The following is a 26,432-nucleotide window of genomic DNA, read 5'->3' on the forward strand; positions in this document are numbered from 1 at the left end:
CTTTGTGGAGTGGAATCCTCCACCCTGCACCCTCAGAGGGAAGGATGCTAGTTTTTGGGGCGCTCCCAGGGTGCCTGCCTGAGCTGGGGGGTAGAGAAGAGGGGTGATATGTTCTTCACTCAGTAGGTGGAATTATATCTGCCCCGGAGATACCCTGTCTATGAGGAATGGTAGCAGCTCCCCACCTTCTCAGCCGTGGGAGGTGATTTTATTTGTTGGGGTTTGCATCAAACTGGCCATGAAGGGGTGGGTCTATGTGTCTCTGTGTGTATGTGTGAAATGCTGCCTCCTGCTGAAGGAAATCAGGCCTTGTGTGTGCGAGAATGCACTTGTGTTTTGCACGCCCCCCCCCAAATCGGTTCACTCTGTGGGTGGGCGGGTGCATTTGCATCACCACTCACTATTGTACCTCCTCAGTTCACTTTGTGCGTGTGTAGGCGTGTGATGTGTTGCTATTTATCTGGCCAAAACCATCTCACAGCTCCCATCTGGAACAAAACATTGGTTCCTCTCAGGTTCAGTGAGAGGGAGGGGAAAACTCTCTCGATCCAAAGCGGAGCAAATAATGGGGGTGGGGGGGGTGGGGGAAATAGAGGAGCGATAAATCCAGACAGGATCCCAGATCATGCGGTGATTGGAAAACTAATTTATTTTGGCTGTTCTTTTACATGTTTCCAAGCAGCAAAAGGGGGGAAAATGTGAGTGTTTTTTGTTTTTTTTTCCAGTTCATTTGTCTTTTTAAAAATGTTTTACTGCCACACAGACCGAAGAGGGCCAGAGGAAGAGAACGGAAGTGGAAACAGGAAAGGGAGGAAGGTAAGAAAAAATGAAGATGTTATTTGTTTGTTTGTTTCTTAGCAAACACACCACAGATTACAGGAAAACAGCCCACATTGAAACAATACACAGCTCAATACCCAAAAAAGGGAAGTCGAGGGACATCGACAACTCGGTAGGAATTTTTCTCCCGCATTTGTTTTGTTTTTTTAGTCTTTTTTTAACGGCTTTTTTTTTTTGTTCGCTTTTGTGTTTTGTTTAAAAAAGATCAAAAAATCTAAGTTTGGTTTGTTCCTTTTTTTTTTTTTTTCTGGAAGGTGGGCTGGGAATGCAGACACGGAGGAATGGAGATTGTGTAGGTGGGTACAGGGATTGTGAGCGCACACACAGATCACATACTACATATAACGGCTAGATCCTGGGGCCAAGCCGCAGCTGATAGAAATGGTTAGTGGTGCTAAATCCATGGAACTATCATCGTTTGTACCAGCTGGGATTCTGGCTCTGTATGTGAGTGTGTGTGTGTACGCGTGTGTGTGTGTGTCTAGTATATTTTGACACACTGTGTGTGTATGAATACATAGGTATATAGTATATTTGTGATATATGTGTGTATCCATAGTTACACACATATATAGTATAGCTACTATGTATATGGGAATGTAGCTATATACTTATACATAAAGATACACACAGAGGATATTTTATATATTTATATATGTGTGTGTGTGCATATATAAAGGTAGATAAACATCTATAGTAAATGTACTATATATGTATGTGTGTATTTATATACAACATATATATATATAAATATTATACACATAGTAAAGATATTATGCATATATTTTTATATAAAGATAGATATAGACGCGTATGGTATATTTCCTATACATATGTATGTGTGTGTGTATATAAATCTAAATATTTACACATATATCTATATATGAAATATATATTATATATATATGCGATATAGATATATGTATGGTAAATATACATATTGTACATGTATTATATATGTGTACTTATATTTATATAGAAATATATCTGCACTCATACAGATACATAAGAAATATACTATCCACACACACATAATAAATATGCCGTAGATGTGTCTTTATGTATCTTTATATATATGAATATACACATAAATATTAAATACCCGATAGATGTGTGTATTTATCTTAAATATAAATATATTGACTCAGGCATACAGATATATAGGAAATATACTATAGATGTGTCTGTCTATCTATACTCATACATGCATAAGCAGTAAATATGCTGTATATGTGTGTATCTTTATATACACACACACACACACACACTAGAAATATTAAATATATTATAGAGGTTTAATTCAATATACCATATTTAATATTCGTGTTTATATACACACATCTATAATATATCTAATACATACACATATACAGACATCTATAGTATATTTAATATTTGTTTATATACACACACACACACATATATATATATATATACACACACATCTGTAGGATATTTAAGATACAAATATACACATATGCATATCTATCTATCTACCTACCTATCCCGGTACATATACATACACATTGCCTCCAATATATTCTCACACCCACTGGGCCAGATCCCCAGCTGGTATAAAAGTACCACCTTCTTTGCCTTCAGTGAAGCAAAGCTGAATGACACCAGCTGGGACCTGGCCCCATTCCGGGCCCACCCTGCTTGATTAGTATATTTGGTGTGTTTATGTCTGCTCTGCACACAACAATGTTCCTCACTCTTCTCCCTGGTCTAGACAGGATGCCCCCACTCCCAGTCAGAGAGCGGGCCGGTGGGACCCACCTCAAATACAGCAGATTGACTCTCCGTGACCAGCATTTAGCTACAGCTGCACCGACCGCTGTGACTATAGCCACTGAGCTGGAGACTCAAACACAGATATGTAGTATACACCGTGTGTATCTCAATCTATCTACCTAGTCACAGGGTATAGTTTTATATAGCATAACTAGAATTATATATATATATATATATATATATAATGTATAAGTGTATATACACACACACACACAATCACAAATATACATACACACATGCACACATACACACACAATCACAGATACACACACACACACACAAAATCACAAATAAGTAAATACACACCTACGCATATACATATAGGTAGATACACGTACGTTAATGTATACAATATGCAGCATGCAGAAATGTGTTGTGTATAGCATGTGTGTGAATACACACACATATGTATGGAAATAGAAATACACACACACACACTATATATGTGTGTGTGTGTGTGTGTGTGCGTGCACCCACGTATGTTATAAAATGCAACAGTGTGACACAGTAGTCAGGAAGACGACCTAGTGGGTAAGGACGAGGTACAGGGACAGAATTATGTTGCCCCATTGCTGGGACATTGGAAAGCAGGATTCCGGGGCAGCAGATGGTCAGGGATGATTGTGCCCCAGTTGGGTGCGGGCTAGATGGGTCCTGATGGGGTGTCTCCTCATAGCCTGACGGGTGATCACCCCTCCATCTGGGATGAGGGACCAGCCACAGTCCCACCACGTGGTTTGTAGCAATCTAGTCCCTTCCTCTATGCCTATTCCCTCCTGAGGCCAAAGCTCTCAGTGGCGTTTGGCCACAAGACAGTTCCGCCGTAGGGTGCCTTGAAGACTGTTAATACCCAGGTGTGGCTGATATTGCTCTGGGATAACCTTACCCACCACAAAAAAACCCACTCTCCTTACAGCATCCCAGAATAATTGCCCCAGATACTTGTAGGAATACTCCACTGTACTAGAGTAATGAGCTCCAATACCATAGTGACATGGCAGCGTTTGGGGCTATTACTCCAGAATGCTGCAGTGTAATTTGGGAGGACTAGCCGTTGGAGATACATTATTATTCCAGTATTTTTATCATGGCATACTTGGGAGCCATAAATACTCCAATTTCTTTAGTATTTTACAAGGGTGTATTTGGGACCGGTTATTACTCCACATTACTCCATGATTTTCTGAGGGTCTGATAGGGAGACACTATTACTTTAACTTACTATAGTATTATTATAAACATGTATTTGGGAGCCATTATTGTTCTCGGTTACTATTCTTAGAGAAGTATTTTTGTAAAGAAAACAAGAATAATCTAGAGTAATATTTGTTTCCAAAGTGTGTTTGGAAGATATTATTACTCTAAATTAGTCTAGAAGTGTATTCAGGAGCCACTGTTAATTAGATCACTATTTATAGAAGTTTAGTGTACACAAATGCTCCCATAATCTAGAGTGAGAATTGTTTCCAAACTGTATTTGCAAGCCATGGTTACTCTAGATTATTCTAGTATTCTTACAAAAGTGTGTTTTGGAGTCATGAGTACTTTATATCATTGAAATATTTTTATAAGTGTTTTTTTCAGGGAGCCATTATGACTCAAAATTACTCTAGTATTCTTACAAGAGTGCGTTTGAGAACCATTATTACTCTAGATTACTATCGTACTTTTTACAAGGCTATATTTAAGTGCCACTATTACACTATATACTCCAGGGTCTTTATAAGAGTGCCATATTTGGATAATCATTATTACTCAAGACTACCACAGTATTTTGCAGAGCTATAGTATTTGGGGACCAGTATTGCTTTAGATTACTGCAGCAATCAAATATAACCAGCATTACTCGAGATTAGTTTTACATTTCTAGAACTGTGCAGTATTTGGACATCTCTTATTACTCTAGCATTTTTATAAAAGGTATAGTATTTGGGGAGCCATGATTGCTTTATAATATTGTATTATTTTCTCCAGAGAAACAATATTTCAGCATTCACTGTGACTCTATATTGCCTCGGTATTTTCCTTAAGGGAGCATTCTTTGGAAAACAGTAACATTCTAGAGTACCGCAGTATCTTTTATAAGGGTGTAATATTTGGAGGGTCGGTATTACCGTAGTATACTGTAGTAATTTTTCTGAATATAGCATAGAAAGGTAAAGTATTTAGGCATCCATTATTAATTTATAGCGATTTAGCATTTTTATAAGAATGTTGTATTAGGAGAGCTACCATTACTCTGGAATACTGTAGTATTTTTTAGCTCTGTATTGCTTGGCTATCCAATATTACTTTAGGTTTCTGCAATATTGTTTCAGGGGCATATTTGAACAGCCCTTATTATTCTGTACTATAATTGTATTACCCGCAGAGCTATTACTAATATACCCTGGTGCAATATTTTTATATGAATGTAGTATTTGGGTTTCATTGTTACTATATTCTATTCCAGGGGTTGTCAACCTTTTTCTTTCTGAGGCCCCACAAACATGCTATAAAAACTCCATGTCTCACCTGTTCCACAATAACTGGTTTTCTGCATATAAAAGCCAGGACCGGCATTAGGGGGTAGCAAGCAGGGCAGTTGCCCAGGGCCCCATGCCACAGGGGGCACTCTGAAGCTAAGTTGCTCAGGCTTCTGCTTCAGCCCCATGCAGTGGGAATTCGGCTTTCTGCCCTGGGCCCCAGCAAGTCTGCTTGGCGGCCCCCCTGAAACCTGCTCATGGTCCCCCACAGGGCCCGGACCCCCATTGCCCTATTCTATGATTCTTTTAAAATGAGGGTATAATATTTGAGATGTTTACAGTGGTGTAAATCTTGGCAAGCCATTGTTACTGAAGACTACCGTAGTATTTTTCTCAAAGAGATGCTATTTGGATATCCATTTTTACTCCATATTCCTTTAATATATTTCTCAAGGACGTATTTACTTGGCCACTTACTCTCACTCCAGAATACTGTCTTTTTTCTTTTCTTAGGCATAATGTTACATATTCCATATTACTCTATATAACTCTGGTATTTTTAAATAAATGTGTAGCCCATTACTCTAGAATACCGTGATATTTTTCCATAGACATACAATTTAGCATTTATTACTAATAATTACCAGTCATTACGTATAGTATCCAAGCAATTTTATAAAGGTGTAGTATTTGGGCACCACTATTAGTCTAAAATATGGTGGGATTTTCCTCCCCAGAAACCTGTATGTCCAGTATTTATATATTACCTGAATGTATTATAAGAGTGTAATATTTGGGTAGCCATTATTACTCTATAGTGCTGCAGAATTATAATAAGGTTGTAGTATTTGGGAGCCCTTATTTTTCTAGTATCTTATATGGCGTTAGCATTTTGGGGTGCCATTATTACTCTAGTATTTTACAAGAGTTTAGTATTTGGGACCTGTTATTACTTTAGAATATTATTCTAGTGTTTTATAAGGGTGTAGTGTTTGGTACTTATACTCCAGTATTTTGTGAGGGCTTAGGTTGTAGGAGCCAACATTGCACGAGGACACCACAGTAATATCCTTCCTAAGGCTGTTGTATTTGCGATCATGTATTACTGTTATTACCTTCAAGTACTGTGTCATTTGCCTTGTCAGGGTACATTATTCTAGTATATTTTACAATGGCCCAGGATTGTTACTCTGGCATAGTGTAATACATTTCCTGATCATTAATAACTTAATAATATTTTTTGTTCACAGCTGCTCTCATGCAAAGGAGGGGCTGAACATTAGGATCTCCCCATCTAGAATACTGGAGTATTATTTGATTTTGTAGCATTTCTGTAGTAATGCTCATTTCTTTTTCAATAACACCTGACATAGTGGCAACCATTCCTGGCATGTGTAATTGGAAATAGGCGTGAGCTGGAATAGCCATGTGCTTCCCCAAGTCAAGCATACTGGAGTATCTTTAGAAACTGGAGTATTTTGTAGTATTCTCATATCTTCTGATGAGGGATGACCTCATCTGGACAGTTTGAACACTCTTACATACTGTTGTATTGCTACTCCAGTCTTCATGACTACTGCATTCTTGCTCGCGTAGCATAAATACTCCACTATTCCTGGGTACTGCAGTAGAAGCAGTTTGGGTTCTTGGGCACTTTAGCAACACTGCTCTCATACACCTGGCTGCAGTAACACTGATATCTGAGGGTTTTTTTTGTAGGAGTGGTGGGTGAGGTTCTGTGGCCTGCGTTGTGCAGAGGGGTCGGACTGGGTGATCGTAGTGGTCCCTTCTGACCTGGATATCTATGAATCTATATTGAAGTATTCTGAGGTATGACAGTATTCTTTGGAACGACAGTATTTGTACTCTAGCGGTTTTGATACCGTAGCATTGATACTGTAGCATTGGAGTCTGCTGTAGCATTCCTCTATATGTTAATATGTTAATGCAGGACTAGTATGTTACTATTAGTATTTTGGGATCGTGCTTCATTCATCCTCAGGTATAACTGGATGCTCTTGAATTCCTCAATGCTCTAGTATGAACACTGTTTCCTGTTACTCTAGTATTTTATGTAACAGTCTGTCATCCCCACCCCGCCCCACCCCAGCCAGTGACTGGTAATCATTCTGATATTCCTTAATATTTTAGTACTGATATTGTAATAGTTTGCTGCTCTAATGTTTCATATAATTCTCTGGTATTTTTTCCAAATGACTGATGGGTAACGACCCCTCTTTTCCTCAGTGGGCTAATATTGACAGTGTAAGAGTCAGGTACTGTCGTATTTCCTAGAATAAACTGGTATTTTTTTTCATAACAACTGATTGGTAACCACTCTGGCATTCCTTAACAGTCTAGTATTGACAGTATAATATCCTGTTATGCTAGTTTCCCATGTATTTTACTGGTATTTTTCCCCTCTACTATTGGCCACACCATCCCCAGCAGAACCCAAAACAAGATAGCGTTAACAAAGGACAGATCACCACACCGTCCCTCCAGGCTAAGCCCTGATGTGAAGAGGAACCGGAGCTTTGGGTCACTGTGAACCCAAAGGCTGGTTATGAGACAAATCGACGCCCTCCTACCAGTGGTCAAGGATGTCAGAAGATCTGGGGAGAACCCAGGCCTCTGGGGGATGGAGAGATGGATGGAAAGATGGCAGAGAACAAGAAACTTAGATTTGCTGACCCCCAAGGAATGTATGTATAGGTAGCTGGAACATGTGCTGTTATATCCATTGCATGTACAATTTTTCTTTAAATTATTATTATATTATTATTATTATTATTATATATTTTTTTGCTTTAATTTACAACCCCAGAGTCCCCCCAATTGAGGAAGCAAGAACTACACCAAGGACCACGCAACAAATTATAATCATAATTTTCTTCTACATTACCCCAGGGATCCAGGAAGCGAGCGAGAGAGAGAGAGAAGGAAGGAGAGATGTTAATGGCTATTTTAATACTTTCATGGCTGGACTGGGCATCAGCAAGACAACGAGCAGGTGAGTGAAATCTTCAGCTGGCGGAAATCACAGGAGCTACATGGATTCCCACCAGCTGGGGATCTGGCCCCATTGACCCCAACGGAGCGACGGCCGAGTGACCCCAGCTGGGGATCTGGCCCCATTGACCCCAATGGAGCGACGGCCGAGTGACCCCAGCTGGGGATCTGGCCCCACTGAACCCAATGGAGCGAGGGCCGAGTGACACCAGCTGTTCTTATTTATTTCCATTGCACAAAAAGGTGATTTATTAAATCACCATCCATCTATACAATAAGGAACAGAACTCAGGAGTCTGGGCTCCTATTTCCCCTGGCTCCATCCTGTTAGACTCTACTCCCCTCTTAGAACCAGGACTAGAACCCAGGGGTCCTCAGTTCCTTAGATCTCTCCATCTCCTGATGGAAACAAAGGGTGTCCCTGACCCTCATGTTCACCCGGAGCGTCATTCCTCTCCCGCTCTTGGACTCATCACATCTGTTTATTCACATTGCCAGGTGGCAGTCTGACAGAGATCCCTCATTGCCCTGCCAAGGGGCTGGGACAGGAGAGGGCTGTGGGTCAGGAGTGAGGGGCACCGGCAGAGCTGTGGGTGTGGGGGAGGCCAGGGATGGGATAGCAGTGTTTCGACAGCCGGGGGAAGTGGGGGCCAAGACAGAAGGGAGTGGATAGACAGAGACTGCCAAACACAAAATTAACAAAGTGTGTGGTGTGGAGAGGTCTTGGGGATGGAGTGATGGAGAGAGGGAGACAGGAGAAGGGAGGAGACTGACTAGAGGGGGGCTCCGGTGGGGCGTCTCCCTCTCTGCTGTGGGAGGAGGCTCTCGGGGATGACCTGCCTTGGGTGGTGACGGACAAGATATGTGTATGGGTTTCTGTGGGATCTCAGCCTCTCTCCCCAGCTGAAGGGGGTTAATTGCAGAGCAGGTTGGGTCCACCCCCCCCAGCCCCATCCCCGCACTCACCCTCCGAGCCTTGCTCTGGTATTTTACAGCTTTCTTGGTGTCGGACACAGCTCTTTCCACGTAGTCAACAGAGTGCTCCACGTTATATTCAATGCGGTCAATCATCTCCCCCTGAAACAGAGAGCCCAGGTGAGGGGTAAACCAGCACAGAAAGACTGACCATCTCAGGAAATGGGACCCGGCCTCTTTGCCCTGCAGTGGGCATTGGCTCCAAAATGGGATTGGCTTGCTCAAGGGGGCAGGGAATGGGACACTGGGCCTTTCCCCTCTAGGAAGGTGCTGTAAGTCAGCAGTGAATTTTATCTGAAAGCTTTTCTGAGTCTTGTGTGCAATGAGTTTCATGAGCCTCAGTCCAGATTCTCGTGGGAGAAGAGTTCCCCGTCACAACATCACAATGGGGCCTTGGCTGGCAGCCCTTTGGAGAGAAGCCAACGGCTGAATTGGAAATCTTGTTGTGAGCTTAAAAACGCACACCATGGGACACCTTTGCAGCCCCTGCTGGACTCTACAAAGCAGCCCCATTTAGTGCTTCCCGGGTGCCAGAACCTTTGAAAGATTGGTGAGTCTGTTTCAGAACTTGTAACGCTGTACATTCTGGAACCAAGAACGTGCACCCTCGATCCACTGATGTTCTAGAAGAGTTCTAGAGTGGACCGTCACCTTACGGTAGGGTGTAAGATAGCGCATCCACCATCTGGAGACTCTCTCTAGCACTTTTCCTGGCCCCAGAGTGTTGGAATGCTATGGGTTCTAGATGGCAGAACACATGCAGCTGTAAGTATCTTCAGAAGCATCACCATCCAGATCTCTCTGGGTTCTAGACTGGGGAACCCATCTGGCTGTCAAGTGTCCTGCGTTCCAGAATGCATTATGTTCTCGACCATTGCTCATGTCTTTCACGATCCAGAACTCTCACTGTTCTGTAATGCAAAAGACCTCTGAGGTTTTAGTGGCTCAAAGGACTGAGAACTTGGCTAATCCTGAAATGCTGAAGCCAACCATGGGCTCTGAAATCCAGAACGTTATCAGTTCTAGACTGCCATTGCAGGTTCTGGATCATGGAGGCTTAGATTCATGAAGCTGTCAGGTTGAGGTAATAATCTCAGGGGTTCTAGGTTACAGTCCCCTGTAAATTATGGGCTATGTTTCATGGGTTCCATGATATAGAACTTTCTGGGTTTTCTAGTGCAACATCTAAGTTCTAAGGTGCAGAAGTCTGTGGATTCTAGATAATAGTTCATTCTCGGATTTATCATGCCAGAACGGTCCATAATGCATGGATTCCATAATTCAGAACACAGACTGTTGCATTTAGGTGCAGAAGGCTGTTGGGATGCAGATGTCGACTGGACAATAATCTCATGGGTTCAAGGTACAGAACCCTGTACATTCTAGAGCATAGCTCATGGGCTCCATGATCTAGAATTCTGCTGGTTGGAGATTTATTTCTGGGTTCCATGGTCCAGATAGCAGCAGGTTCTTGAGTGCTAAGATGCAGAATGCTCTTGAGGTAATAATCTCCTGGGTTCCACAGTATAGAACCCTATACATTCCAGACCATCTCACATGGGTTCATTGATCCAGAACTCTCTTGGATCTAGGAAAAACGCATGGGTTCTAAGATGCAGAAGACTGTGGATAATAGTTTATGGGCCCCAAGGTTCAGAACCCTGGAACACAGCTAATGGGTTCCACAATCCAGAACTCTTCAGGTTCTAGAGTACATGGGTTCTAGGACCCTGACTTTAGACAATAGCTCATGGGTCCCAAGGTCTAGAACCCTGTATGTTGTAGACCACAGCTCATGGGTTCCACAATCTAGAACTCCGTAGGTTCTAGCCTACAGTATATGGTTTTATGATGCAGAAGGCTGTGGATAATATGGGCCAAAGGTTCAGAACCCTGCAGTCTCCCTGCAGAGGGAGTCTGGATTATAGAAACGAGCATGCCACCATCCCCCAGGGCCTGCAGGTTCTAGACCAGTGTTTTCCCTATGGTGTGCTGTCAGGCCTGAACAGGGGTGCCAAGGAATTTTCTGAAAAACTACAAAGGGGGGAAAGCTGCCTTCTGACTGGTCATCTGCCTCACTGACCTGCCTCCTCCAGGGGTGGAGCAACCAATCAGAGCTCAATATCCCTCTCTTCCCCTCCTGTGTGAGCAACGGGTTGGCTCCTCTGCCCCTCCCCTTCCCTCCTACAGATGCCAGCTGGGGGGAGGGGAGGAGAAGAGCCCCTGGAGCTCAAGTTGTGCCACAGCAGAGAAAAAGTTGGGAACCACTATTCTAGACCATCGTTTATGGGTTCCACAATCTAGAACTCTTGGGGTTCTAGATCACAGTGCATAGCTTCTACGATGCAGAAGGCTGTAGGCTGTCGAAAATAGTTCCTGGGCTCCAAGGTCGAGAACTCTGCAGGTTCTTAACCACAGCTCCTGGGCCCCACCATCGAGAAGGCTGCGGATTCTAGGCTGAAGCCCACTCTAGACCCAGAACACGGCAGGTTCTAACCTGGCTCTCCACCAACATAGCCATGTCCACAAACATGTCATGCAGCTCGCGGATACTGGTTTCCAGTTTGATGATCTCATTGTGTCGGGTCTCGATCTCATTCAGAGCCTGTTTCGTCATCTGTGAGTCCATTTTGATCTGTGGAAGCAGAAGGGAGTCTGGATTATAGAAACGAGCGTCCCACCATCCCCCAGGGCCTTCTAGTGCTCACCCATTGCTGAAATGCAGCCACCTCTGGGGTGGGGCAGCAGGGTAACAGCGCACACTGATAGGCTACATGGGGATTGCTCGCCCTGTGCTGAAATGCAACTGTCCCCAGTGGCACAGCGCCCCCAAAACACAGCGCTGGGGCACTGGGTTCAGCATTGACTGCCTGGGGGGGGGGGGAGCACCCGCTAGTGCTGCACTGGGCTACTGACTTGGTCTCCAATCCAAGTCTGGAACACGGGTAGCCCTGTTTCGGGTGACATCCCAGTCCTGACACTTACATCATCAGTGAAAATAGCCAGTTTGCCGCTCTCCAGCATGTCTTCGAGCTCTTCGTTGGTGGTTGTCCTGCCAGCTGTGAAGGGGATAGAAGGTCAGTGGCCTTGGCCCATTGCTCCAGGGCTGATGGAAGCAAAATCCCCCCCCCCCACTGATCCCCCGCTCCCTGCAGCACAGCGCCCCCTAGTGCCGCACTGGGGCATCGGGGCCGGCCCTGGCTGCCCGGGGAGAGCGCCCCCTGCTGACCCCCCGCTCCCTGCAGCACAGTGCCCCCTAGTGCCGCACTGGGGCATCGGGGCCGGCCCTGGCTGCCCGGGGAGAGCGCCCCCTGCTGACCCCCCGCTCCCTGCAGCACAGCGCCCCCTAGCGCCGCACTGGGGCGTGGGGGCCGGCCCTGGCTGCCCGGGGAGAGCGCCCCCTGCTGATCCCCCGCTCCCTGCAGCACAGCGCCCCCTAGTGCCGCACTGGGGCGTGGGGGCCGGCCCTGGCTGCCCGGGGAGAGCGCCCCCTGCTGACCCCCCGCTCCCTGCAGCACAGTGCCCCCTAGTGCCGCACTGGGGCATCGGGGCCGGCCCTGGCTGCCCGGGGAGAGCGCCCCCTGCTGACCCCCCGCTCCCTGCAGCACAGCGCCCCCTAGCGCCGCACTGGGGCGTGGGGGCCGGCCCTGGCTGCCCGGGGAGAGCGCCCCCTGCTGATCCCCCGCTCCCTGCAGCACAGCGCCCCCTAGCGCCGCACTGGGGCACTGGGGTCACTCAGCACTTTGAGGGTGTGCACACACACACACACACACACACACCTCGGGCCCTGATTCCCACCGGCAAGGGGAAGTGCCGCACTCTCTCTTACACACACACACACAACCACAGCTTCCCCCCCTGCAACGGCCTCCCCCCGAATCCAAACATACTTATCTCCAATTGCCTCTGGATCCGATCCTTGCAGCGGTCCCGGTATTTGGACTGGGTGGCGTTGTACTCCGTCATCACCTCCACGAACTTACGGGACAGGGTGGAGTGCTGGGGGGAGGGGGCGGGGAAGGGAGACACTGTGAGAGACGCAGAGCGGGACGATTTCTTTTTGGTTCCCTTCGGTGGCGGAAGCTTGTGGTGATGAGTGAGCTTGTGAGTGATCCGCCCTCGGCTTAGGGGAGGGAGGGTTGCGGGGAGCTGTGATGGGAGAGAGCTGGAGAGGTGGGGAAGGAAGGGACGGAAGAGAGAGGATGGCTCCAGAAGTTGATGATGCTGAGGCTGGGGCTTCAGGAGGGAGGGATATTGGGGGCGGGAAGATGGAGGGATACCTGTGTTGGGGGGTGATGGCGGAGGGATACCTGTGTTTGGGGAAGGCGAGGGATACCTGTGTTGGGGGGTGATGGCGGAGGGATACCTGTGTTGGGCGGGGGTGATGGTGGAGGGATACCTGTGTTGGGGGGTGATGGCGGAGGGATACCTGTGTTGGAGGGGTGATGGCGAAGGGATACCTGTGTTGGGGGGTGATGGCGGAGGGATACCTGTGTTTGGGGAAGGCGAGGGATACCTGTGTTGGGGGGTGATGGCGAAGGGATACCTGTGTTGGAGGGGTGATGGCGGAGGGATACCTGTGTTTGGGGAAGGCGAGGGATACCTGTGTTGGAGGGGTGATGGCGAAGGGATACCTGTGTTGGAGGGTGATGGCGGAGGGATACCTGTGTTGGGGGGGTGATGGCGAAGGGATACCTGTGTTGTGGAGGGTGAGGGCGAAGGGATACCTGTGTTTGGGGAAGGCGAGGGATACCTGTTTTGGGGGGGTTATGGTGGAGGGATACCTGTGTTGGAGGGGTGATGGCGAAGGGATACCTGTGTTGGGGAGGTGATGGCGAAGGGATACATGTGTTGTGGAGGGTGAGGGCGAAGGGATACCTGTGTTTGGGGAAGGCGAGGGATACCTGTGTTGGGGGGTGATGGCGAAGGGATACCTGTGTTGGAGGGTGATGGCGGAGGGATACCTGTGTTGGGGGGGTGATGGCGAAGGGATACCTGTGTTGTGGAGGGTGAGGGCGAAGGGATACCTGTGTTTGGGGAAGGCGAGGGATACCTGTTTTGGGGGGGTTATGGTGGAGGGATACCTGTGTTGGAGGGGTGATGGCGAAGGGATACCTGTGTTGGGGAGGTGATGGCGAAGGGATACATGTGTTGTGGAGGGTGAGGGCGAAGGGATACCTGTGTTTGGGGAAGGCGAGGGATACCTGTGTTGGGGGGTGATGGCGGAGGGATACCTGTGTTTGGGGAAGGCGAGGGATACCTGTGTTGTGGAGGGTGAGGGCGAAGGGATACCTGTGTTGTGGAGGGTGAGGGCGAAGGGATACCTGTGTTTGGGGAAGGCGAGGGATACCTGTTTTGGGGGGGTTATGGTGGAGGGATACCTGTGTTGGAGGGGTGATGGCGAAGGGATACCTGTGTTGGGGAGGTGATGGCGAAGGGATACCTGTGTTGTGGAGGGTGAGGGCGAAGGGATACCTGTGTTGTGGAGGGTGAGGGCGAAGGGATACCTGTGTTGGGGGGGTGATGGCGGAGGGATACCTGTGTTGTGGAGGGTGAGGGCGAAGGGATACCTGTGTTTGGGGAAGGCGAGGGATACCTGTTTTGGGGGGGTGATGGTGGAGGGATACCTGTGTTGGGGAGGTGATGGCGAAGGGATACATGTGTTGTGGAGGGTGAGGGCGAAGGGATACCTGTGTTTGGGGAAGGCGAGGGATACCTGTGTTGGGGGGTGATGGCGGAGGGATACCTGTGTTTGGGGAAGGCGAGGGATACCTGTGTTGTGGAGGGTGAGGGCGAAGGGATACCTGTGTTGTGGAGGGTGAGGGCGAAGGGATACCTGTGTTTGGGGAAGGCGAGGGATACCTGTTTTGGGGGGGTTATGGTGGAGGGATACCTGTGTTGGAGGGGTGATGGCGAAGGGATACCTGTGTTGGGGAGGTGATGGCGAAGGGATACATGTGTTGTGGAGGGTGAGGGCGAAGGGATACCTGTGTTTGGGGAAGGCGAGGGATACCTGTGTTGGGGGGTGATGGCGGAGGGATACCTGTGTTGGGGGGTGATGGCGGAGGGATACCTGTGTTGTGGAGGGTGAGGGCGAAGGGATACCTGTTTTGGGGGGGTGATGGTGGAGGGATACCTGTGTTGGGGGGTGATGGCGGAGGGATACCTGTGTTGTGGAGGGTGAGGGCGAAGGGATACCTGTGTTTGGGGAAGGAGAGGGATACCTGTGTTGTGGCGGGTGAGGGCAGAGGGATACCTGTGTTTGGAGAAGGCGAGGGATACCTGTGTTGGGGAGGGGGGTGATGGCGGAGGGATACCTGTGTTGTGGAGGGTGAGGGCGAAGGGATACCTGTGTTTGGGGAAGGAGAGGGATACCTGTGTTGTGGCGGGTGAGGGCGGAGGGATACCTGTGTTTGGAGAAGGCGAGGGATACCTGTGTTGGGGAGGGGGGTGATGGCGGAGGGATACCTGGGTTGCGGGGTGGGGGGGGCTGATGGTGGAGGGATACCTATGTTGTGGAGGGTGAGGGCGGAGGGATACCTGTGTCTGGGGAGAGGAAGGCGGAGGGGATAGGGATACCTGCGTTTGGGGGAGTGAGGGCAGAGGGATACTTGTAATTGGGGGCGCTGAGGAGGGATGGATACCTGTGTCGGGGGGGCGGAGGAATACCTGTGTCGGGGGCGGGAGGGCGGAGGGATACCTGTGTCGGGGGGCAGAGGGCGGAGGGATACCTGTGTTTTACGGATCCGCAGGTCAGCCGAGGACCGGTTCAGCCCCTCCTCCTGCTCAATGCTCTGCTCGATGGCTGCGGAGAGACATGAGGAGCAGCGTCAGAGCTGCGGACCCCTTGGCATGGAAGAAGGGGACTATTTCTCAGGGTGGAGCGACATGCCCTGGAGGGGAGGGGGTGCAGGACCAGCCAATATGGCCACGCGGGCTCGTACCTTTCAACTTGGAGCGCACCTTGTTGGCCGTCTTCTTGATGTCGGCCGTGAGGTCCTCCAGCTCCTGCTTGGTCTCTGCACGGGGGGAAGAGAGGGGCATGAGATGGAAGAGTCTCCACCATGCCCGCCTCCCACACTGGGGCTGAGGCCACCTTCCTGGCCCCCTGGGATCCCCATGGCGGGCACGCCCCCCCGGGGGCGTCCCCTCCCTGCCCCCCTTCCACACGGGGGGGCGGGGCCTGGAACAGTGGGGTGAATAAAGGGTGAATGGAGAGAAGCGTGGCTACGGATAGGTAGGTGCATTCACAGGATGACAGGATGGAGGCAGGGATGGAGGGACAGAGTGACGAAGAGATGGAGGGCGGGACGGACAGTTGGGTAGGCAGATGGAGGGCTGGCCAGAGGGCTGGTGGACAGACAGACGGATGGGTGGCTGGACAGATGGAGGACGAGGAGGCGAGAGGGATGGATGGATAGCTGGAGGTGGGGAGGGATGAAGGCCCAGAGAGACGGATGGCAGGAGGAAGGGGGAGGGATGTATGGGCGGACAGGGATGAATGAAAGGAGAGGGTTGGATAGACAGAGGGGGGTGTATGCAGGTAGGTCGGTAGGTCGGTAAAGGGGTGAAAGGGTTGATAGATGAAGGAAGGAGGAAGGAAGGGGTGGATGGACACCTCTAGGTTCCGTCCTCTTCTCCCCCAGCAGGGAGGCGATGGGGCTCAGAGACCCCCCCCCCAGCCTGGGGCACCCCAACTCACTCTCGTCTGGGTTGGGAGCAGCCAGGATGGCGCTGTGCTGCTTCTTCACCTGCTCCACGTCCTCCGACAGCTTCTCTATGCAGCCGCGGATTTCCTCCACCTGGGGGTGGACAGACGGACAGATACATGCACGGGGGGAACCGCAGTCTCCAGGCATACCAGGATGGGGCTCTGTGCTGCAGGGAGTGGGGCGGGGGGCTCGGTAGGGGGCGGCGCGCCGCAGGGAGTGGGGCAGGGGGCTTGGTAGGGGGCGCTCTCCCCTGGCATTCCATGCTGGCCCCAATGCCCCAGCGCAGCACTAGGGGGTGCTGGGCTAAGGCCCTGGGTCTTGTCCCATATCGCCCCCTAGCACCATGCTGTGGCGTTGGAAATGAACTTCCTCCTGCCCCCCGCACCCTACCCGCCATGGCTGCAGAATTAACTAGGCCAGGTGTATAATTTACGACATCACCACCTGCGTGCGAAGGACAAACTGCATCATTAGTGAGCTCCTTTGCCTGTAAATCACCCTGTCTGAATATTAATGAGGCCAGCTGCACGCTAATTCAGAACCACCTGCCTTGGCAGGAGTTATTTCAGGTTACACAGAAACCCCATGTCGCGAGCTAAGGGGCTAAGATGCAGCCAGGTCTGGGGTATGGCAGCTGGGTGAGGAGTGGGACTGGGGTTGCCAACTGCCTAGTCACACAAACCCAAACACCCTTGCTCCGCCCCCCACCCCCGCCTCCCCCTTCCCCAAGGCCCCATCCCTGCCCTGCCCCTTCTCCGAGGCCCCGTCCCGCTCCCTCCATTCCCTCTCCCTCTGTCGCTCGCTCTCCCCCACTCTCACTCACTTTCACGAGGCTGGGGCAGGGGACTGGGGTGTGGGAGGGGGTGCGGGCTCTGGGCTGGGGCCGAAGGGTTTGGAGTGTGGGAGGGGGCTCTGGGCTGAGCCTGGGGCAGGGAGTTGGAGTGCAAGCTCTGGGAGGGAGTTTGGGTGCTGGAGGGGGCTCCAGGCTGGGGCAGGGGGTTGGGGTGCAGGAGGGGCTGTGGGGTGCAGGCTCCAGGAGGGGGCTCATGGCAGGGGACTCCGCGCCCTGCCCCTGGAGGGGGGGGCAGGGAACTCCGCGAGCTGCCCCTGCCTGCAGGCACCACCCCCGCAGCTCCCATTGGCTGCAGTTCTTGGCCAGTGGGATCCGTGGAGTCGGCGCTCGGGGCAGGGGCAGTGCGCGGAGTCCCTCTCCCCTTCCAGAGGCCACAGGGACATGTCGGACACTTCCGGGAGAGGAGCAGGGCCAGGGCAGGCAAGGAGCCTGCCTTAGCCCCGCTGCGCCGACGAACTTTTAGTGCCTAAAATCTCCCGGTTTGGCAGACGATTCCGGGAGACTCCCAGTGAAACGGGGACCAACTCATATGAAGAGCAGCCTTTCATCTCTCACCTGTTCGAAGAATTCGTCCATAAAATGATCCCGGTCCACATGAACCACCTCTTCTTCATCGTCGCTGTCTTTGGCCTGGAGAGGAGAGAAGAGAAGACGTTAGACCCTGCGCTGTCTCCCCCAGATGCACACGGATCCCAGCGGCCACCTTCGAGCAATTTCCAGGGTGGGCAGGCATGTATCACACAACCCAGCCCTGAGATGCAGCCACCTCTAGGGTGGGACAGCTGGGGAACAGCCACACAGCGACACCACGTAGGGATGGCTCACCCGCCCTGAAATGCGGCCATTTCTGGGGTGGAGCGCAGCAGTTGTCCTGCAATTTAGGACATAAAATGCCCTTCGACACCAATCTGCAGTTCCCCCATGCTATTCAAGCCATGAGCTCCCCCACCCACAACTCTGTTGAAACACCCATTATCTATCTATCTATCTATCTATCTATCTATCTATCTATCTATCTATCTATCCCCATTTGGGTTGCCAACCCTCCAGGATTGGCCTGGAGCATCCAGGATTTAATGAGTAATCTTTCATTAAAGATAATGTCATGTGAGGAAACCTCCAGGAATTCATCCAACCAAAGTTGGCAAACCTACTTTGGGGTGCTGTCCTATACACCACATTGCCCACGGTGGCCTGCAAGGCCTACAAAGGCCAACAGAGCCTGGGCCTGGAGTAGTTTGTTGGCTGGACAGGGAGGCTGAATTTTGGGAGAGGGGAAAAATTGAGACCCTGGCTTTGACCCTCTTTAGGCCAAAAGCCTTCAGGGAATAGGACCCAGTGCTCCCCACTAAAGACAGGGGTGGCCTTGGGGTCTTGCATCCACCCCACAGTTAACAATGGGCGATGCTGTGTCTGGTTTTGGCAGAGGAGGCGGGAAACGGGATGTGGGAGGCAAGAGATTAAGAGGAGGGGTCCCCCTAAATAATTTCACTGGGGTTCCCCATCCATCCTTCCCCACCAAACACTAAAGTCAGCCTGGCCTAAAGAAGGAACAGATCTACTGCAACAGCTGTGGAAACTGAGGCACAGAGTGCCAAAGGGGGTGGAACAAGGTCATGCAGTGGTAAGACTAGAACCCAGCAACCCTGACCCCCATCCCTCCCATCCTGCTCTAACCCACTAGACCCACTCCCCTACCAAGCCAGGGATAGAACCCAGGCATCCTGATTCCTAGCCCCATCTATTCTAACCCATTACATCCCACAGATAGAGGGGTGTCTGTATGGAGATGGACAGACAGATATTTGTTTTGGAGGATAGGGAGATCTATCTATAGAATCGTAGGACAGGAAGGGACCTCAAGAGGTCATCTAGTCCAGTCCCCTGCACTCATGGCAGGGCTAAGTATTACCTAGGCCATCCCTGACAGGTGTTTGTCCAACCTGCTCTTAAAAATCTCCAATGATGGAGACTCCACAACCGCCCTGGGCAATTTCTTCCAGGGCTTAACCACCCTGACAGGTAGGAAGTTTTTCCTGATGTCCAGCCTAAACCGCCCTTGCTGCAATTAAGCCCATTGCTTCTCGTCCTAGCCTCAGAGGTTAAGAACAATTTTTCTCCCTCCTCCGTGTAACAACCTTTTACATACTAGAAAACTGTTCTCATGTCCCCTCTCCGTCTTCTCTTCTCCAGACTAAACAAACCCAGTTCTTTCAATCTTCCCTCACAGCTCATGGGTTCTAGACCTTGAATCGTTTTTGCCACTCTTCGCCGGACTCTCTCCAATTTGTCCACATCCTTCCTGAAATGTGGCACCCAGAACTGGACCTGATACTCCACTTGAGGCCTAATTAGAGCGGAAGAATTACTCCTCGTGTCTTGCTGACAACACTCCTGCTGATACAGCCCAGAAGGATGTTTGCTTTTTTTTGCAACAGCGTGACACTGTTGACTCACACTTAGCTTGTGATCTGCTCTGACCCCCAGATCCCTGTCCGCAGTCCTCCTTCCTAGGCCATCATTTCCCATTCTGTATGTGTGCAACTGATTGTTCCTTCCTAAGTGGAGTACTTTGCATTTGTCCTTATTGAATTCCATCCTATTGGCTTCAGACCATTTCTCCAGTTCGTCCAGAGCATTTTGAATTTTAATCCTATCCTCCAAAGCGCTTGCAACCTCCCAGCTTGGTATGGTCCGCAAACTTTATAAGTGTCCTCTCTATGTCATTATCTAGATCATTGATGAAGATATTGAACAGAACCGGACAGTGGCGCTGGAATATTTTTAAGAGTGGGGGTGCTAAAAACCAGCCTCCTTATCCCTACCCACTCCTCCACCCCCGAGAGCGGAGGCTGGGACCCCGGGCGTGTGGGGACGGCAGCCGAAACCCGGGGTGCGTGGGGCGGCAGCTGGGACCCCAGGCACGGGGCTGGCAGTCAGGAACCCGGGAGTGCTGCAGCACCCCCCGCACCCCTAGTTCCCGCGCTTATGGAACTGGATCCAGAACTGGTCCCTGCGGAACCCCACTCATTACGCCCTTCCAGCATGAGTGTGAACCACTGATAATGCCTCTCTAGGAATGGTTTTCCAACCAGTTTTGTACTTATGTATCTAGTTCTCTCTCTGTCTCTACTGAGATACAGATCTCTCTGCAACTATGATCTATCTCAGCTAAAAAAACCACGAGGTGTCCAGTGGCACCTTAAAGATGAACAGATTTATTGGGGCCTAAGCTTTCGTGGGTAAAAAACCCACTCCAAATAAATCTGTTCATCTTTAAGGTGACTCCTCGTTGTTTTTGTGGATACAGACTAACACGGCTACCCCTCTGATACTTAGCTCAGCTAGCTACAGACTCCTTTACCTCAGCCAGTGGTTCTCAACCTGGGGTATGTGTACGCCTGGGGGTACACACAGATCTTCCAGAGAGGACATCACCTCAGTTAGATATTTGCCTAGTTTTACAGCAGGCTACATGAAAAGCACCAGCCAAGTCAGTCCAAACTAAAATTTCATACACTGATTGGTTTATACTGCTCTGTATACTACATACTGAAATGCGAGTACAATATTTATATTCCAGTTGATTTACTTCATAATTATATGGTAAAAAGGAGAAAGTCAGCAATTCGTCAGTAGTAATGCGCTGTGACACGATTTGTATTTTTATGTCTGATTTTGTAAGCAAGTAGTTGTTAAGTGAGGTGCAACTGGGGGGGTACGCAAGACAAATCAGACTCCTGAAAGGGGTACAGTCATCTGGAAAGGTTGAGAACCACTGATCTAGGCTTTGAGGGATTTAATTTTTATTGTTAAACATCGATTTCACCGTACACACACACAGAGCAATGAAACAAAATATTTCCATCCATAACAACTGAAACTGACAACTGGGCAAAGTAAGGAAGATTTTGCCTGAGAGGAGAGTTTGATTTAAGTGTACGCTTATGCGTTGACATGTGATGTGAACAATTGGTGTTGTAATGGTTACAACGCTTTTTGAATCTCAGCATTTCCTGCCATTAAATAATTATGGCCTCATGCCCCCAGGGAATTTCCCACAACTCTGAAAATTGAAATCAATACAAACACAAAAAATTGTGTGAACCCCATAATTTTGTGCACCAATGAAAATTTAAATTGACAAAAATTGGAAAAAAATGCTTAAAAATAAACATCAAAATTAATTTTAAAAAGTCAAATTCTTCCAACTCTACCTTTATTTATCCATCCCTATACACCCCCATCTCTTCCCACTACACCCCATCTATCTATCTATCTATCTATCTATCTATCTATCTATCTATCTATCTATCTATGCCCATACACCCACCCATCTATCTATCTATCTATCTATCTATCTATCTATCTATCTATCTATCTATCTATCTATCTATCTATGCCCATACACCCATCTATCTATCTATCTATCTATCTATCTATCTATCTATCTATCTATCTCATGCTCCTCCATTCCACAGCCCTACATGCAGCCCTGTCTATGCCACGACTATACTCCACTTACATAAGACGCTTTCCAAACTTGATCTAACCCCAGGCGACATGGTCTGGACTGCCGGTGTGGGAACATTCCCCCTGGGTGGGCTATGCTCCCTGCACAGAGCCCCAGCACTGCAGGGAGTGTATCGGCATGGGCCAGGGGGTCCCACCCCAGAGCTGGGGGGGAGAAAGACCCATCCCCCGAAGCTGGAGAGAGAGATGGGGTGTCCCAAAGGTGCTCCAGGAGGGGAGGGGTCTGGGATCGAGACATGGAGGGGTGAAGATGGGTTGGGGAGGGGCTGTGGCCGAGGCTGTGTCTGTGTGCCTCTCCTGGAGGGCATTCTGGCTCGCATCTCTCATGCGTCTCCTTCGCTTCAAGGTCACTGCTTGGTGTGTTGGAGCGGTGACATAACGCACATGCTTCGGTGGCTGGGGGGGAAAGGGGGCGGAGGGCAGCCCATCCTCTTCTTGGGGGGCTCTCACCTTCCCAATGTCCTTCCAGGAACCCGTCATCCCCAAAATAACCCGCCTCCGGAGTGGCATCAGCGCTGACCCAACGCCCCAGTGCGTCACTAGGGGGCGCTGTGCTGCAGGGAGCCCGGCGGGGGCTCAATAGGGGGCGCTCTCCCCTGGCAGTCAGGGCTGGCCGCATTGCCCCAGTGCAGCACTAGGGGGCGCTGTGCTGCAGGGAGCCCGGCGGGGGCTCAATAGGGGGCGCTCTCCCCTGGCAGTCAGGGCTGACCCAATGCCCCAGTGCGTCACTAGGGGGCGCTGTGCTGCAGGGAGCCCGGCAGGGGCTCAATAGGGGGCGCTCTCCCCTGGCAGTCAGGGCTGGCCGCATTGCCCCAGTGCGGCACTAGGGGGTGTTGTGTTGCGGGGAGTGGGGCGTTCAAGATTCAGGTGTCCTCCCTATAGCCTCTGTTGTCATACAGGGAGGAGGGGTCCCCCCAAAATGTAGCTAGACTGCTCCCCACTCCTTGTTCTCTGGCTCTCCTGCGCCCCATCTCTCCTCCTGACCCCTCCCCGTCCACACCCTTTCACCAGCCTGCCCGGCCATACGACACACAGGCTGTGTGTGTGTGTGTATTTGTGCCTGGGGTTTTGTGGCTGGGGGTGTGTGTGGGTGTGTGTCTGCAGGCCGGCGTGTTTGCCTGGTTGTGTGCTTTCGTGCACACCTGCGGTTGTGGGGCTGTGAGTGGAACACAGCCACACACCACTGACGTATCCCAGCGTGTGTTTGTGTCAAGGCATCTCTCGACCTTTGACTGCGCACCTCTAGCCTGGCGGCTGTGTGGGCGCGTGTGTGTTGTTCGGTGCCGCTGGGGGCCCTGCTGGGCGGGTGTGGTCTTTGGGCTGGTGTGTCTCTGTGGGTGTTTGTAGATGTGTGTCTCTCTGTGCCGGTTTCCTGCCCTCTCGGTGTCTGTCTGCACAGCCTGTCAGTCGCCAGGTCCCTTCCCCTGCAGCTCTTTTCTCGGGCCGGCTTTCTGCTGCAGCATCATGCAGGGATCTCCATCACGGGCAGCCTGCAGCATGGACAGGCAGGGAAGAGGGGGGCCCTGGGGGGAGCCAAAGGATTCAAGCCCCGCAACCAGGGGAAAGTCTAGGCAGGGTTCGGGATGGGAGCGGGGGGGGGGGGGGAGATGGATGACGTAAGGAGCACTGTGGGGGGATGTTCAAATTGTAGGGAAAGTGATGGAAATCCAGAGCTCTGAGAGGGGAGTGGGGTCTAGTGGGTTAGAGTGTGTGTGTGTGTGGGGGGGGGGGGGGGGCTGGGAGCCAGGACTCCTGGGTTCTCTCCTCAGCTCTGGGAGGGGAGTGGGGTCTAATGGGTCAGAGCAGGGGGGCTGGGAGTCAGGACTCCTGGGTTCTATCCCTGACTCGGGGGGGGGGGGGGGGAGTGGGGTCTAGTGGGTTATAGCAGGCGGGGCTGGGAGCCAGGACTCCTGGGTTCTCTCCCCAGCTCTGGGAGGGGAGTGGGGTCTAGTGGGTTAGAGCGGGGGCAGGGGCTGGGAGCCAGGACTCCTGGGTTCTCTCCCCAACTCTGGGAGGGGAGTGGGGTCTAGTGGGTTAGAGCAGGGGGAGCCGGGAGCCAGGACTCCTGGGTTCTCTAGCAGGGGCATAGGGTCAAGCTGTATAAGCAGGGGTGTCCCCCCACCCATGGCCGTTAAACAGCTGCCACACCCCACCCCAGGGGCAGCTGCATCTCAGTGCCGGGGGAGCGACGCTGACAGGCCCCCAAAGCGCTGGGTTGCTCCTGCGGAGTAATCCTTGATCATAATTAGTGCTACGGCTCCCGTTCGCTCCCGGCCCCCGAGAGGCGCGCAGCGTATTTAGCAGCACGGCCCCCCCCTCGCTGGCTGAGGAAAACCCAGGGCACCAGCGTCACAGCACTGGGCTAAAAAAAGACTCAGCTGCCCAAATATGGAGCCACTTAAACAGCTTCATGGCTGCTCGGCCCACGACTGCTGCCCCCGCCCGTGGATTCTCCCCCGTACCGCCTCCGCTCTGACCACTAGACCCTACTCCCTTCCCATAGCCGGCACAGAACCCAGGTGTCCTGGCTCCCACCTCCCTGCTCTAACCACTACACCCCACTCCCCTCCCAGAGCCGGGGCAGAACCCAGGTGTCCTGGCTCCCACCCCCCTGCTCTGACCACTAGACCCCACTCCCCTTCCAGAGCTGGCACAGAACCCAGGAGTCCTGGCTCCCAACCTGCTCTAACCCATTAGACCCCACTTTCTTCCCAAAGGGTTGTGTTTGGAAGGGACAGAGAGTTGGGGGGTTATGGGAAGAGAGAGAGAGAGAAAGGACACTTATAGGGATGGATGGCTAGACAGACAGAAAGATAGATGGGGTGTAGGAGGATGGATGGGTAGGCTGGTAGATGGAGGGAGTATATGGGGATGGATGAATAGGTAGGTAGATGGAGGGGGAAAAGGGGACGGATGGGTAGATATATAGAGGGGACATAAGGGGATAGATGCATAGATGGATTGGTAGATAGATGGAGGGAGTGTATGGGGCTGGCTGTCTTGATAGATAGATAGTTGGAGAGGGTATATGGGGATGGATGGATAGATGGGTAGATGGATGGAGGGGGATATACAGAGATGGATGGACAGATAGACAGACAAAGGGGGTATATGGGGATGGATGGACGGGATATATGGAGATGGATGGATGGATAGACAGAGGGGTATATGTGGATGGATGGATGGATGGATGGATGGATGGATGGATGGATGGGGGGGTATATGTGGATGGATGGATGGATGGATGGGGGGGTATATGTGGATGGAAGGATGGATGGATGGATAGATAGAGGGGGTATATGTGGATGGATGGATAGATGGGGGGGTATATGTGGATGGGTGGATGGAGAGGATATATGGAGATGGATAGATGGATGGATCTTCCAAACTTTCTAATCTCCCCTCTCTGCCCCCGTCCTAGAAGGGACCCAGAGCCCCTGCTCCCCCCGTGCTGGGTGACCCAGATTCATTCCCTGCTCCTGTCCAGTCTGTCCCTCCGTTACCCTGGGGGTCCCAGCCCCACACTGCGGGGCTGGTAGGACCCAACTGCCTCTGGCATCAGAAGTGGGCCGATGCTTAATCTGTAATGAAAGAGGTGCCGGGGCACAAGCAATTTTTCTACATTCATACCTGACGCAGCGAGCCCAAAGCTGCCGGGGCCGTGACCTGCCGAGGCCAGAGGTGCCGTGGCCATGATCTGCCGGGCCCAGAGGCGCTGGGGCCGTGACCTGCCGAGCCCAGAGGTGCCGTGGCCGTGATCTGCCGGGCCCAGAGGCGCCGGGGCCGTGACCTGCCGGGCCCAGAGGCGCCGGGGCCGTGACCTGCCGGGCCCAGAGGTGCCGGGGCCGTGACCTGCTGGGCCCAGAGGTGCCGGGGCTCTGACCTGCCGGGCCCAGAGGTGCCGTGGCCGTGACCTGCCGGGCCCAGGGGTGCCGGGGCTCTGACCTGCCAAGCCCAGAGGTGCCGGGGCTCTGACCTGCCGAGCCCAGAGGTGCTGTGGCCGTGACCTGCCGAGCCCAGGGGTGCCGTGGCCGTGACCTGCCGAGCCCAGGGGTGCCGGGGCTCTGACCTGCCGGGCCCTGGCACAAATTACGCCCTGGCGCTTCACCTTGACAGTAATAGCAACCAGGCTGGAGTCTGGGTCCCCACCAACTGTGGGGCTCCAGCCACTGCTCTGGGGTCTCAGGGCTGAGAGGGTCGGGAGGGGACAGGGTGTGTGTGTGTTGGAGAGAGACAGCATGTGTCTGT

At 51.3% G+C, this 26,432-nt stretch overlaps 2 protein-coding genes and 1 long non-coding RNA gene across 5 annotated transcripts in view; 1 reads left to right on the forward strand and 2 right to left on the reverse strand.

The window, feature by feature from the left end:
- STX1B (syntaxin 1B) overlaps window positions 1–26,432 on the reverse strand; it is a 51,442-nt gene that overhangs the window by 15,661 nt on the left and 9,349 nt on the right. For 2 of the 3 annotated variants that reach the window (XM_048855636.2, XM_075129173.1), the window contains exons 2-9: window positions 18,207–18,281; window positions 16,789–16,888; window positions 16,031–16,105; window positions 15,818–15,891; window positions 12,977–13,085; window positions 12,072–12,145; window positions 11,584–11,721; window positions 9,078–9,188 (exon numbers count right to left, since the gene is read on the reverse strand). In XM_048855636.2, the coding sequence (XP_048711593.2) occupies window positions 9,078–9,188; window positions 11,584–11,721; window positions 12,072–12,145; window positions 12,977–13,085; window positions 15,818–15,891; window positions 16,031–16,105; window positions 16,789–16,888; window positions 18,207–18,281 (756 nt within the window). Of the gene's footprint in view, window positions 1–626; window positions 7,996–9,077; window positions 9,189–11,583; window positions 11,722–12,071; window positions 12,146–12,976; window positions 13,086–15,817; window positions 15,892–16,030; window positions 16,106–16,788; window positions 16,889–18,206; window positions 18,282–26,432 lie in introns of those variants that run through there. The other variant, XM_048855635.2, reaches the window with a different exon arrangement.
- LOC142072450 (uncharacterized) lies at window positions 688–21,853 on the forward strand. Its single transcript, XR_012668794.1, has 3 exons — window positions 688–816; window positions 8,010–8,112; window positions 18,140–21,853. It is a non-coding gene; the product is annotated as an uncharacterized LOC142072450 (long non-coding RNA).
- LOC142072449 (uncharacterized) lies at window positions 14,372–15,716 on the reverse strand (the record flags this gene model as incomplete). The annotated part of the gene is made up of 1 exon (XM_075129174.1): window positions 14,372–15,716. A coding segment is annotated over one exon (1,266 nt), but the record flags the coding sequence as incomplete, so codon positions are not given.

This window comes from Caretta caretta, chromosome 6 (genome assembly GCF_965140235.1).
Source record: "Caretta caretta isolate rCarCar2 chromosome 6, rCarCar1.hap1, whole genome shotgun sequence".
NCBI lineage: Eukaryota > Metazoa > Chordata > Testudines > Cheloniidae > Caretta > Caretta caretta.